The sequence below is a fragment of the Engraulis encrasicolus genome, chromosome 4 (genome assembly GCF_034702125.1).
Source record: "Engraulis encrasicolus isolate BLACKSEA-1 chromosome 4, IST_EnEncr_1.0, whole genome shotgun sequence".
NCBI lineage: Eukaryota > Metazoa > Chordata > Actinopteri > Clupeiformes > Engraulidae > Engraulis > Engraulis encrasicolus.
In genome coordinates this window covers 31,844,292-31,856,247 of record NC_085860.1, presented here as the reverse complement: position 1 = coordinate 31,856,247, position 11,956 = coordinate 31,844,292, and the positions used below count along the sequence as shown (strand labels likewise).

At 42.4% G+C, this 11,956-nt stretch overlaps 1 protein-coding gene across 1 annotated transcript; it reads right to left on the bottom strand.

Moving 5' to 3' along the window:
* Positions 1 to 502: 502 nt before the first annotated feature.
* Positions 503 to 11,900, bottom strand: ferry3 (FERRY endosomal RAB5 effector complex subunit 3). The gene is made up of 14 exons (XM_063196118.1): positions 11,756 to 11,900; positions 11,173 to 11,403; positions 9,398 to 9,543; positions 8,524 to 8,705; positions 7,446 to 7,545; positions 6,832 to 6,953; positions 6,455 to 6,561; positions 5,500 to 5,697; positions 4,924 to 5,052; positions 4,543 to 4,614; positions 3,946 to 4,148; positions 3,761 to 3,818; positions 2,124 to 2,191; positions 503 to 1,741 (listed from the first exon to the last, which is right to left on the bottom strand). Exons 2-14 carry the CDS (start codon positions 11,348 to 11,350, stop codon positions 1,649 to 1,651), a joined length of 1,656 nt encoding a protein of 551 aa, XP_063052188.1. The 5' UTR covers positions 11,351 to 11,403; positions 11,756 to 11,900; the 3' UTR covers positions 503 to 1,648.
* Between the last annotated feature and the right edge of the window lie 56 nt (positions 11,901 to 11,956).

The window sequence follows — 11,956 nt, the reverse complement described above, 5'->3', positions numbered from 1 at the left end:
GCAGGGATCAATTTCAAGGGGTAGAGGACAAAGACAGAGGAGGGAGGGGAATGCCATACTAGTGGGCCTGCACACGGAGCAGGAGTCCTCCATCCTTGGTCCTCCATGGGCAGTCATGGGTAAACGGTTAGGGTGTTAGACTTGTAGCCCAAAGGCTGCCGGTTCGACTCCCGACCCGCCAGGTTGGTGGGGGGAGTAATCAACCAGTGCTCTCCCCCAACCTCCTCCATGACTGAGGTACCCTGAGCATGGTACCGTCCCGCCGCACTGCTCCCTAGGGGCGCCATTGAGGGCTGCCCCCTTGCACGGGTTAGGCATAAATGCAATTTCGTTGTGTGTAGTGTGCTGTGGAGTGCTGTGTCTCAATGACAATGGGAGTTGGAGTTTCCCAATGGGCTTTCACGTTCACTTTCATCCTCCCTTGATGCTTTCTTTGTTTCCTTCTAGGGAGGAAGTGCCAGAATAGAGGAACCGAGGAAGTGAGAACAGAGGAATTAAGGATTCAAGGATATTTATTTGTCATATACATAGATACATGTTCATGTCACTTGTATTGAAATGCATGGCCGGTACAAAACAAGTGTGCAGAAGAAAGGTAGCTGTGTGTGTGTGTGTGTGTGTGTGTGTGTGTGTGTGTGTGTGTGTGTGTGTGTGTGTGTGTGTTCAATCAAATTAATTAGGAGGAATTAAGTAAGCAAATAGCATGAGGAAAGAAGCTCCTTCTCAGTCTCTCAGTTCTAGCTCTATGACAGCACAGTCGCCTTCCAGATCTCAATTTTTTTAATAGTCCATATCCTGGGTGTGATTGGTCTTTGAGAATTTTATGGGCCCTAGATAATACTCTCCTAGTATAGATGACTTTCACGGCTGGCAGAGGTTGACCAATACAACGCTCGTCAGAGCGCACTATCCTTTGTAGTTCTTTCTGTTCACGCACTGTGGCATTTGCGTACCAGGTGATGATGGACCCTGTCAAGATGCTCTCCACCGCTGAGGAGTAAAAAGGCTTTTAGGATGGGTGTGGAAACTTTGAACTTTCTTAACAGGCGCAAAAAGCAGTCTCTGCCTGGATTTCTTTATGACATGGTGTGTGTTGTTTTGTCCATGTTAAGTAATTTGTGATATGAACGCCAAGGTATTTAAAGTTCTCTACCCTCTCAACAGGTTGTTTACAGATGGAAAGTGGAGTGTAGTTTCCCCTCTTTTTCCGAAAGTCCATCACCATTTCCTTAGTCTTACTGACGTGTACTGCAAGTTGTTGTCCTGGCACCACTGTGAGATGTTATCAACTTCATTTATGTATGTCTGTTCATCGTTGTTATTGATCAGTCGTCAGCAAACTTGATGATGGAATTCTGACTGCTGCTGGCTCTGCAGTCATCATGGGTGTAAATGTTGTAGAGTAGGGAGCTTAACACACAACCTTGAGGTGAGCCGGTGCTGATGGTGAGGAGGTTTGATGTTGTGCCACTCACTCTAACAACCTGCGTGCAGCTGGTGACAAAATTTAACACAATTATGTACATAGTGTTCAGTCAGAGAGTGCTGTGGTGAGCTACGTAACGTAACCATGCTGACCAATGGAAACCCCTTTCACATATTATGAGGGATTGGAGCTGTCGAGTCCAGTGCACCACATTTGCCTTCATCAACGCTTGGAAGTGAGCGTTAGGGTGGAAGACACGCGGAAGATCTGTGGCAGCATGTTGCTGAGCTGATAGAACATCTCCTCTGAGATACTCTGGAGGGAGGACAAAGGACAAATATATCAAAGCCTGTACCTATAAATACCGGTATATCACGCCCTGTGCCCCCCAATGCGTGAGAAAATAGTACTTTTCAGAAAATCAGAAGATTTATAGGGATACTGGCAATTTGTCTATGACAAAACTGAGCTGAGTAACTCAAGGACAAACTCAAGGACAAACTCAAGGACAAACTCAACATTTTAGCTTAAGGCAAACAATACATAGCATATGTTGTAACTTAAAATACTACTTTTATCAAACAACATAGCACTTCACCCATCCTTAATTCCTGAATGCAACGTTAATACTCCAACTGAAGTATATAATAAAGACAACATCACTGCTCTCAGCAGACTGAAGTGTGGAGCCCCTCACCTGTGGAACAATGAACTGCACGGTTCTAGAGATGCCACCGTCCCAAGAAGCCATCTCCATCATGAAGCCTGTAATGTCAACACAGACACGTCAAATGTGTGGGAATATTCTGTTATCAAACATTAGTGAAGTCTGTAATTGTGGACTGCATTCCACGTAAAATGTTATCAGAGTAGCTGTGTTCAAAGGGATGAAGGAGGATGACACAAGCACGCTAGTTTAGCATTTTTGGATTCAGAGTTGCAAATATCAGCTATTGAGCAAATGTTCGCTACATGTCAGAATCTACAGCACTTTTACAACTGGGTCAATGTCATAATCTATGTGGAAGCAAGGTACTGTATAGCATTCTGAAGATATCTACGTTAGCTAAAATTGTCTGATACTGTTCATTTTAATGGCTGTATTATAACTTTTATGCACTGTTGTTTTTTCCTACTGTCATTTTTTCCCATTTTTTTTCATTTATCCTTTATTTAGCCAGGATTGTCCCATTGAGACTACAGTCTCTTCTGCCAGGGAGTCCTGGTCAAAATGGCAGCAAACATATAGTTACAGACACAGACAAACACAAAGACAAAAAGGAAAATAAATGTACAAAAAACACATTAAAAAGAATAAGTTTACATAAAACGTATTTTGAGATTAAAAGTAGCCTATGTGCTGCATAGTCAGAAACAATGACACTCCTCTGTGTATACTGTATTAATTTTTCTCTTAAAAGTCTCTAATGAGGGCAGAGAGTCCATACATAGTATCTTCTGCAGCTCATTCCATAGATATGGGGCATAAAAAGAAAAGCCTGTTTTCCCTAATTCAGTGCGAGGAGTACAAGACTGTAGTAGTAACTTGTGTGAAGAGCGTGTGCCATAAGATAAAGTACAAAAAGTCAATAAATTACAGATATAATAGGGAAGTTTGCCCAACAGTGCCTTTGCAATAAAAAGTAACATATGCAATTTACGCCTTAAATACAAGGATGGCCATTGGACTTTAAAGTACAGATCACAATGGTGGGTTCTTGAGGGGGCACCTGTTACAAATCGCAATGCTGAATGATAAACTGCATCCAGCTTTTTGAGGAGACATAAGGGCGCATGCATATAAATTGTATCCCCATAATCCAACACTGAGAGAAAAGTACTTTGAACCAGCCTTTTTCTTGCTAGAAATGAAAAACATTTTTTCAAACGAAAATAAAAACCAACCTTAGGTCTTAGCTTTTTTAAAAGATTATTTATGTGTACCTCAAATGTGAGCTTTTGGTCTAGCCAAATACCAAGATATTTATAAGAACTAACCCGCTCCAGGAGGGTACCATCAAGTGTTTCTAAGTTACCATCAGGACAAGATCTTGAGCGTGTGAAAATCATATACTTCGTTTTATTTTTATTTAGTGCTAATTTCAAATGCAGTAATGCTTTTTGAATAGATATGAATGAAGTTTGTAAAGAGGCCAAAGCATCTTGCACTGAGGTACCAACGGTGTATAAAATGGTATCATCAGCATACAGATGTACTTTGGCTGGGTTTAGGCCCTTATCTATATCATTAATATACAGAGAAAACAGGATTGGGCCAAGAACTGACGTGGATGACAACTGACGTTGTTAAGTATTTTAATGGTTTCGCCTTACCTTTGACACACTTGAAAACCAATTCAGCTCGTTTCAAACACCAGGGAATGGTCATCTCCTGAAAACAAAATTATTTTCACTGTGAAATGAACATTTTACCGGGGAGCAAGCCACACAACTTGGATTTACTTACTTATTCATTTTATTTTATTTGACTGTACTTTGACTCCTGTATTGACTCTCACCTCTGACATGTCGTGCACCAGTAGGAGAGGAATGGTGATGGTGGTGATGTCGTGCGTGCAGCAGACCTTGAGGATGTTGCGCAGGCCCATGATGGCGGGGTCGCGCGCCGTGATGTTGCCAGAGCGGACATTGTCATCCACGCACAGGTGGAACACCACGTGCACCTCCGACAGGTTGGAGTGGCGTGTGATGTAGAACTCACCTGGGGGGAGAGAGGGAGATTATTACTCTACTTGAACAAGAACTGTGTTTATTGATTGACCGATTGATGACTGATTAGCTAATAACCTGTTTTTGCGAGACAATGCTGCCTCTGTAGAAGATAATGTATTGCAATCGAATACATAAAACATCCAACACCAACTAAAGCCCTTTTTTCATGTCTTGAAGTATCATCATCATTGTCGTCGTCATCGTGATTCCCTGACCTTGCACAAGACAAGTGAATTTTGGATGTACCTGCATCCCTGTGCAGTTTTCAGGGGTTGGACAATGATCATAAATAACAGCTGCTACTACGTGTGCTGGACCAGCTACTGTAGGTCATGCATGAAAGAATTCGCAGACATTATACAGTACAATAATCGAATTCATACCTGGCACGATATTGGCAGGATTTCTGTCAACCGCTTTGTTCTTATCCTCTGCTCCACTTGACCGTGACTGCTCTAAGAATTGAAAAGCACAAGATTATACATTAACATCACAAATCTAAGACTCTGAAGCTATTGGGAATCATATAATAAACATCAGGATAACGGCATGACTTCCATCATTCAACACCTTCATTATGGCTTAAACAAGCAGCTAAAAACACATGCTCCTCTCACAACGGTAAGTATACATTTACATTGTAGTTTACAATGAACACATGTCCACAAACCTTTTTTTTTGGTCATCTATAATTTCATGTCCACCATTTTAAGACTGAACAGTCATTCAATCATTTTGAAAAGGGGTGCTTGGGCTGTTCTCACCTGGCTGTTCTCTCTGTTTGATGTTCTGTTGTGCCCGAGCATACAACACCACTTGCTGCACAATGTCCAACTGCTCTTCCATGCGAGGAAAATGGAAGTCTGTACACTCCATCGACGCAGTGGCAAAGTCTGCGATGAAACAAAAGCAAAATGAAAATACAAGTGACAACAGGTCAGTGTGATACACAAAAGATTGACACATTTGATTTAAGTATGCACAAGTTAACCCTTTAAGATACCGCGACTGCGTTATGAATTCGCTGTTACCAGATCGGCAATCACCAAGTCTTAGTGCATTACTATACGCCCAGTTTTATCTTCATAGAAGTGCAGTACTACGGTAGTTAACTTTTCAATGACTATTACAGCATTCCACTGGTGAAGCGGTGTGCATTATGGGGCATTCTATGTAGGTACAGACAGGAGTGTTGGATATCACTACGGTCGGTGAGGTTATCGTTGAAGTGTAAGAAAGATCATTGCAGTGTGCAATGTTTTTCATACACTCAAAAAGACAAATAGGCAATACTTAAGCAACCATATACTGTAAAATTAGGACACAGGAGGCTCTCAGACCTCTCTTGATGCCGCTGTAGGAGTTGACCCTGTTGTCCACCAGCAGAACCAGGCCGCACAGTGAGGAGGAGTAGAGTGACAGGGCCGTCTGCAGCCGCCGAAGCTTCACTCCACTGCTGCCATGGCGACGATGCTTGCAGAGTTCCAGAACGTCGCCGCGCACCAGGCGCAAGTTATGCATGGTCTTCAGCTGGGCCCCTGAACAACACCCACACCACACACATAATACCATTACATTACACCGCACTTAATAGGTGGTGCTCAGCTGGGTCGCTGAACAACACAAGTCAAGTCAAGTCAGCTTTTGTTGTCCACCAACCAACCACACACACATAATAGCATTACATTACACTGCACTTAATGGGTGTTGTTGTTCAGCTGTGACCACTGTGTTGATTTAGAGGTGCTTTTGGGTGCAAGTCAAACTACTTTCTCTGGTCCTTTTCTGATCCTGCCATCCTCTGGCCTTGGTGTTGCACTGCCTCCATGGAGAAAACAGTGTAGTTTCCCAACAGTCTTTGAGTTTTGTTTTTGCAAATTACTGAATAAACACTGTTCTGTCATCAATGACTCAAACCACTCATCCTGAGGACGGAGGCCACAGGAAAGGATGGGAGGAAACAGTTTGACTAGCACAGTTTAGGTAGCCCAACAGGCCAGACCATTCATTTTAAATTATTTTGCAATACACAAATGGTCTGATTAAGCTTCTCTGGGGAGGGTTTTCAGTCGACCGGTGTAACTGGCCAATAAGCAAACGCACTTGGGAGCATATAATAACATACATCATGAACGTCAACTGTCAGCGATTGGTCAGAGCTCATTTCAACCCAGACCTGAGCTCACTTCTCCCGCCCTGGTGCTCCAGGGCACCGAGGATCCATACCTTAAATGAATTACGAAGTAATTAATGTGGTCTAGCAAAACCAGGCTACAATGTAGGTGCCATATGTACCCAAGTGGATGGTGAAGCTCTCCTCCAGCTGCCTCTGCTCCTCATAGTGGCAGGAGCTGGATTCAGGGGCCTCCGACAGCTGACTCGTCTGCACTTTGATCTCCTCACTTACAATAACAAAAACAAATGACGAGATGTCGTTAAGCCATGGTTTCAGTTTCTGGTAAAACATTTTGAGCCACCTTCGTATATGGAAGAAAAATAATGCACTGAACATTATTGTCATCATCACCAGGCTACTTTATTATCATTATTATTACTTTTTTTAACAGTATGTTTATTCAAGTTTTTCAACAAAGTTATATACGAATAGACAGGTAAAAAAAAAATAAAGAGAGAAAAAAAGAGACACCATGATTTAAAAGGATTATGATTACTTGATGGTGCTGTTGTTGGGGTTCTTGAGATCTCGATGCAGCTTGATGACCCACTCCTGGTACTCCTGTTTCTGAATGCCTGTGACCTGTTTCAGCTCTGTAGCCCATTTACTCTCCAGTACCTGATAATGGTCAAATTTGAAAAAGACACATGCAGTTACATACAAGGAACATTACGTTGTAGAAGATGACATTTTTCAGGAATTCCCGTGGGTCCTGTGGGATTCCCGCGGATGGGAGTAAGGCGAGATTGGGAGACATTCCTATAGGAGTGGACGGGATGGGATTTGTTTCTTTTACTCCAGCCCTGGATGGGATTTTTTTTCTGGGACTTGGATTGGACAGGAGTGAAAATCCTCTACCGTGTCATGCTCTAACACGCAGTTACATACGAGGGAATGGTGGCAGTATTCTATTTGAGCATGAGTCAAGTAAACTCTTTATTCATTACAAATGTGCCACACACACTATAAATGGAATACCCCGGAACTCGTTTTCAACCGAATACTGACAACATTTTGTTTGAAACTGGAATATTCTGTGCACCTAACTGTGGTCGTTAACAGCACAGGGTAACAAAAATATCAGCAGTTGAAATCAGTGAGATGTCCCACCTGCTGAGCGTCAAAATGTTGAGAGGCCACAGCGTTGACGTCATGGTCAGTGTATGTCTTTCCCAGTTCCTGCATCACAGTGTCCATTTCCGCTGCTTGTCTGGAAGAGTGCAAAACATGAGGCTGCTATAATGCTAGCTGTTACATGTCAAAACAAAATATTCCCCTAATTAACATGTGTCTCATTAGATCTTTGCATAAAATTGTACAAAAATAAAATAAATAAGGACCAGTATCTCTGAACCCAAAATGATTTTCATGACATTTTATAGGAAATGAACCAATGACATTATTTTTCCAACTTTGGGTGATCAGGATCAACAGCTGTTGTGTTTGTCTGCTCTCTTATTGATTTCCAGTTATCCAAAGAGTTAACCTAAAGGCAACTGGACTTGTTCTTTGAAGGCATTACGCTCCTCGTCCAAGGAGGTCTGTTGGTCTGTTAGTTCTTCTGGTTGATGTGGAGGAAATGCTGGTAATTACAGTGGCAGCTTTTGTGGAGGGAAACCGCTTTTCAAGCTCAAATAAGAAAGTTCAATTGCACACAACGCAAGTCTTTGGAAAACAAACATATCATTGGATCAATGGCAACCTTCACTGGCATGCATTCATTACATTGCATTATATTAATTAACATTACACTTTGGATTTTGATGCTGATGCTTTTATCCAAAGCAACTTATGGCTATTAGGGTATTTATTACAGTCCCTGAAGCAATGTAGGGTTAGGTGCCTTGCTCAAGGGCACTTCAGCCATGAGACTGGTAAGAGTGGAATTTGAACCGGCAACCATCTGATTGAAAGACCACCTCCCTACCTGTTTTGGAGACATTTGCCCCAGCTTCCCCGTTAGATTAGTGTTAACCAACAGGGGCTCTAAAGCCCTCCAGTTGCCAATGTGATGCATTAGTCCATTTTATTTTTTTCATACTTAGGGGGGCATTGACAGGCAAGCTTATGAAGAGCTCAAGGGGGTGATGGCAGGCTTATGATGAGGTCAGGCGGTGGTGTTTGCTCAAAAAAGATTGAGAACCACTGAGCTAGACTAAACGCTGTATCTTTTCCTCCACAGACTGACCTCTCCTGTAGCTTCTTGAGCTCCATGTCCCTCTCCCCAATGAGTTCGGAGATGTTGAGGTAGTAGCTGTGCTCCAGGTTGAGGAGTGTGTCGGAGGCCGGCGAGTGGATCAGCTCATGGTACACGTCAGCAAAGTCCTCGTCCCAACTTGGCTCTTCGGGATTCGAATGCTCCAGCGTGGTCTGGGTGGACACAGGCACAGGAAGTAGTAGCAAGCAGGCCATTATTGATCCAGTTACATTACTGAGTAGTAGTTAACCCATTTTAGCCTGGAGTGACATATACGCTGCATGCAAGCTCTTGAGATTTGAGGTTTTTTATTAAGAATGTGTGTATGTTAGCAATGAACACATTCTAATGCAAATGAGGGTCATAGTTTTTAAATGCAACTTATTTCATGTTTTTATGTGCTTCAGAGGCTGAGATATTTAGGTTTCAATAGGCAGAGAGCACCTTTTCCCAAAAAGCGCTTAGTTTTTCCAGAGCATGATTATTTACTGAAAGGAGCCCAAAAAGGTTGCAAAAAAGAAAATGTACAGTGCAGTGACAATGTTTCAGTCCCCCTGGACCTTCCTCAACCTCAGCGAAACCAGTGCAGTGAGGAAAGTCCATGGGAACAGAAATGTTTGCACTACAGAGTAAAACCTTGGTGTGGGAAGTAAAGCTCTGGCTTGTTTGTTTTATGGCTTGCTTAGAGGTTTTCGAAAAAGATAAGCTGATTTGCTTCTTAAGCCATTGCCACACTAAATTGTGGTAAACAGGCACAGCCCCGAAAAATCCCTGGAAAATCTGCCCTATAGACAAAATAGTGATGCAGATTGAGGTATTGTTTTATGTGTGAAAGAAAAAGAAACAACATTTTATTGAAGCTTACCTCGCAGTAGGCCTTTGCCCATACATTTGTGAGCTCTCCAACATCCACTTCACCGTTCATCAAGCTCTGTAGCGCTTGCTCAGAAATCCTGTCATAATTATCGTTGGTTTCTTTCTCAATGAAGTTGGAAAGAGAAGTTTTCAAGTCTGTTGAGAAAACACATTCATGTTTACACTTTCCAGTGTTAAAACAACATATGATTTGGTAAAAAAAAAAAAAAAGTATAGACGTATCATCTACACTTACTCATTAATTAACCCACTTCTTTCCCAGTTCTATGTCTTACCAGTTCTGTACATACCGGTAATCCACTTCAAAGTTCTCCTTTTCTCAAAGCCCTTCACAAGCTGGCCCCATCCTGCACCCATCGCAATTTTTTGTACCCACTACTATGCATCATCTCTCCCATGACATTCACCAATCCTTCCTGATAAAGAAACCTAACCTAGGGTGACCGGGACAGTCCCGGTTTGGAGTTGGGTGTCCCAGGTCCCGAGCAGACCCTCTCGGGACACAAATATGTCCCGGTTTTGGCCACCCACTACAATGCGCCATGTCTATCAGGGTAAATATAAGGAAAAGACTGCATGTTTACCTGCCACAGTTAATGGCAGCCAGCGCTTGTATAGAAAGTCTGAAGGACTCAGTTGCGATTTGTCATTCCTCCCTCTAAAATTGATCAGAATGCAGGAAATTGCATCTAAAAAATACAAATTTTCCTGGGGGAGGGCCCCCAGACCCGCCCACCAAATATTGTCATTCAGTCATGCACGAAGTGTCCCGGTTTCAGGCTACAAAAATCTGGTCACCCTAACCTATCCTAACCTGCTGTCCCCTTTTCCATTCTGCCAGGAAGAATGTGCCGTTTTGTCATCTGAGAACATTAAGAGCCTTATCCACAACTACCACAAACAATTTAGAGCGGTCCCTGATGTTAAACAGGGCCATATTCAGCATCAGAAACTAGGGTATGTAAACTTTTGAACAGGGTCATTTGGGTAGTTTGGGTTGTGATCATGCTTTTGAAAGAGTAAACACAGAAGATTGCTAATAAATATCTTAAGCCAGTCACTAGCAATGAGTGAAAAAAAAGGTTTTGTGTAATCCTTCATATTTTGTGAGAAATCGCCAAGAAAGCGTATATTCTGCTAGTGTATGTAAACATATGAGCACCACTGTAGATCCTTTAGTGCCATTCATGGTCCTTGGGCTTTAGCATTCCGTCTCTTTACTTCAGCATGACTGCTCGCCTCTTCCCCTATTGAAAGCTCATCTAATTAAGATATATTACATTACATTACACTTAGTGGACGTTTTTACCCAAAGCGACTTACCATTACAAGGTTACAGGTACAGTACAGTCCCTGGAGAAGTGTGGGGTTAGGTGCCTTGCTCAAGGGCATTTCAGCCAAGCATGTAGATGTAGGGAGAGGTAAGGGTGAGATTCGAACCTGCAACACTCTGGTCTTTGTAAGACCACCTCCCTTACCATTAGGCCATAGCTGCCCAAGTTGTCTCAGGTGTGCTTGTCAAAAAAATACTGCTCCTTTCTCTGTACAACACAACAGCATACCACCATGTGCTCTCTGTGATGCACCCTCACTGCTTACTCTGTTGCTTTGTCTGGTGGTCTATCTGGCGTCCTTTGACACCATAAAATCAACATTATTGATATATGAGTAGGCCTATGAAAGGGGCTATAGTGGTGGTGGTATCGATGATGATGATGATGATGATGATGATGATGATAACTCCCATGACTTTTATTGACTTACCATTTTCTACAAAGCAAGGGATCCTGTGTAGTAGGATGAATCTCCCGAAGAGGTCATTGATATTGTCCTGCATAGGAAACTGGAGGGGAATCTTCAGGACACACTGCTGCCTTCCCGCCTTGAACTCGAACACAAAGTCCTTTTCAGAGACATTTACCTTCCCTTTAGCTCTCTTCATGTCCCCTCCTCTTCAGTGCCCCAGTGATAGGACTTATGACGAGTAGCACGGGTCTTTGACGACATAAAGTGAACACAAACAGCAGGATATAAATTGTATTATCACACAGACACAGAATAACAAGGTACAGTTCTGAATCTGATCTGTAGCAAAATGTGCGACTGTCTCAATCTTTGACATTTATAGGCAAAGCCTGCACAATCCATAATATAGGAGTCCCTTCATTAATTTAGCGTTCATGTCATATAGTCAACCCATTCTGCTGTCAAAAAGGAAATGTCACATTTTTAGCTCTTCAATCCAACTGACAAGCTAATAACAATGGACAAGATTTGCGATGCACAACCAGAATAAATAAAGGTTTCAGGCATTTGCATTACTGCATTTGCATTGGTTCTACAGTACCTGGTCAGGTCCTTCTTTGCCTCGTGTGTTCTATGTCCTTACACCTGTCAAATGACAAAATACTGCAATAGTTAATATATACTCTGCCTTGATATAAACGCTGTCTGAAATTAAATGTGAAGACCAAAAAATAATAAAAGCTTAGCCAAATGTCTGATAGGGAAACTGAATCTGACACTTCCGGTCACGATTTGTGACGCT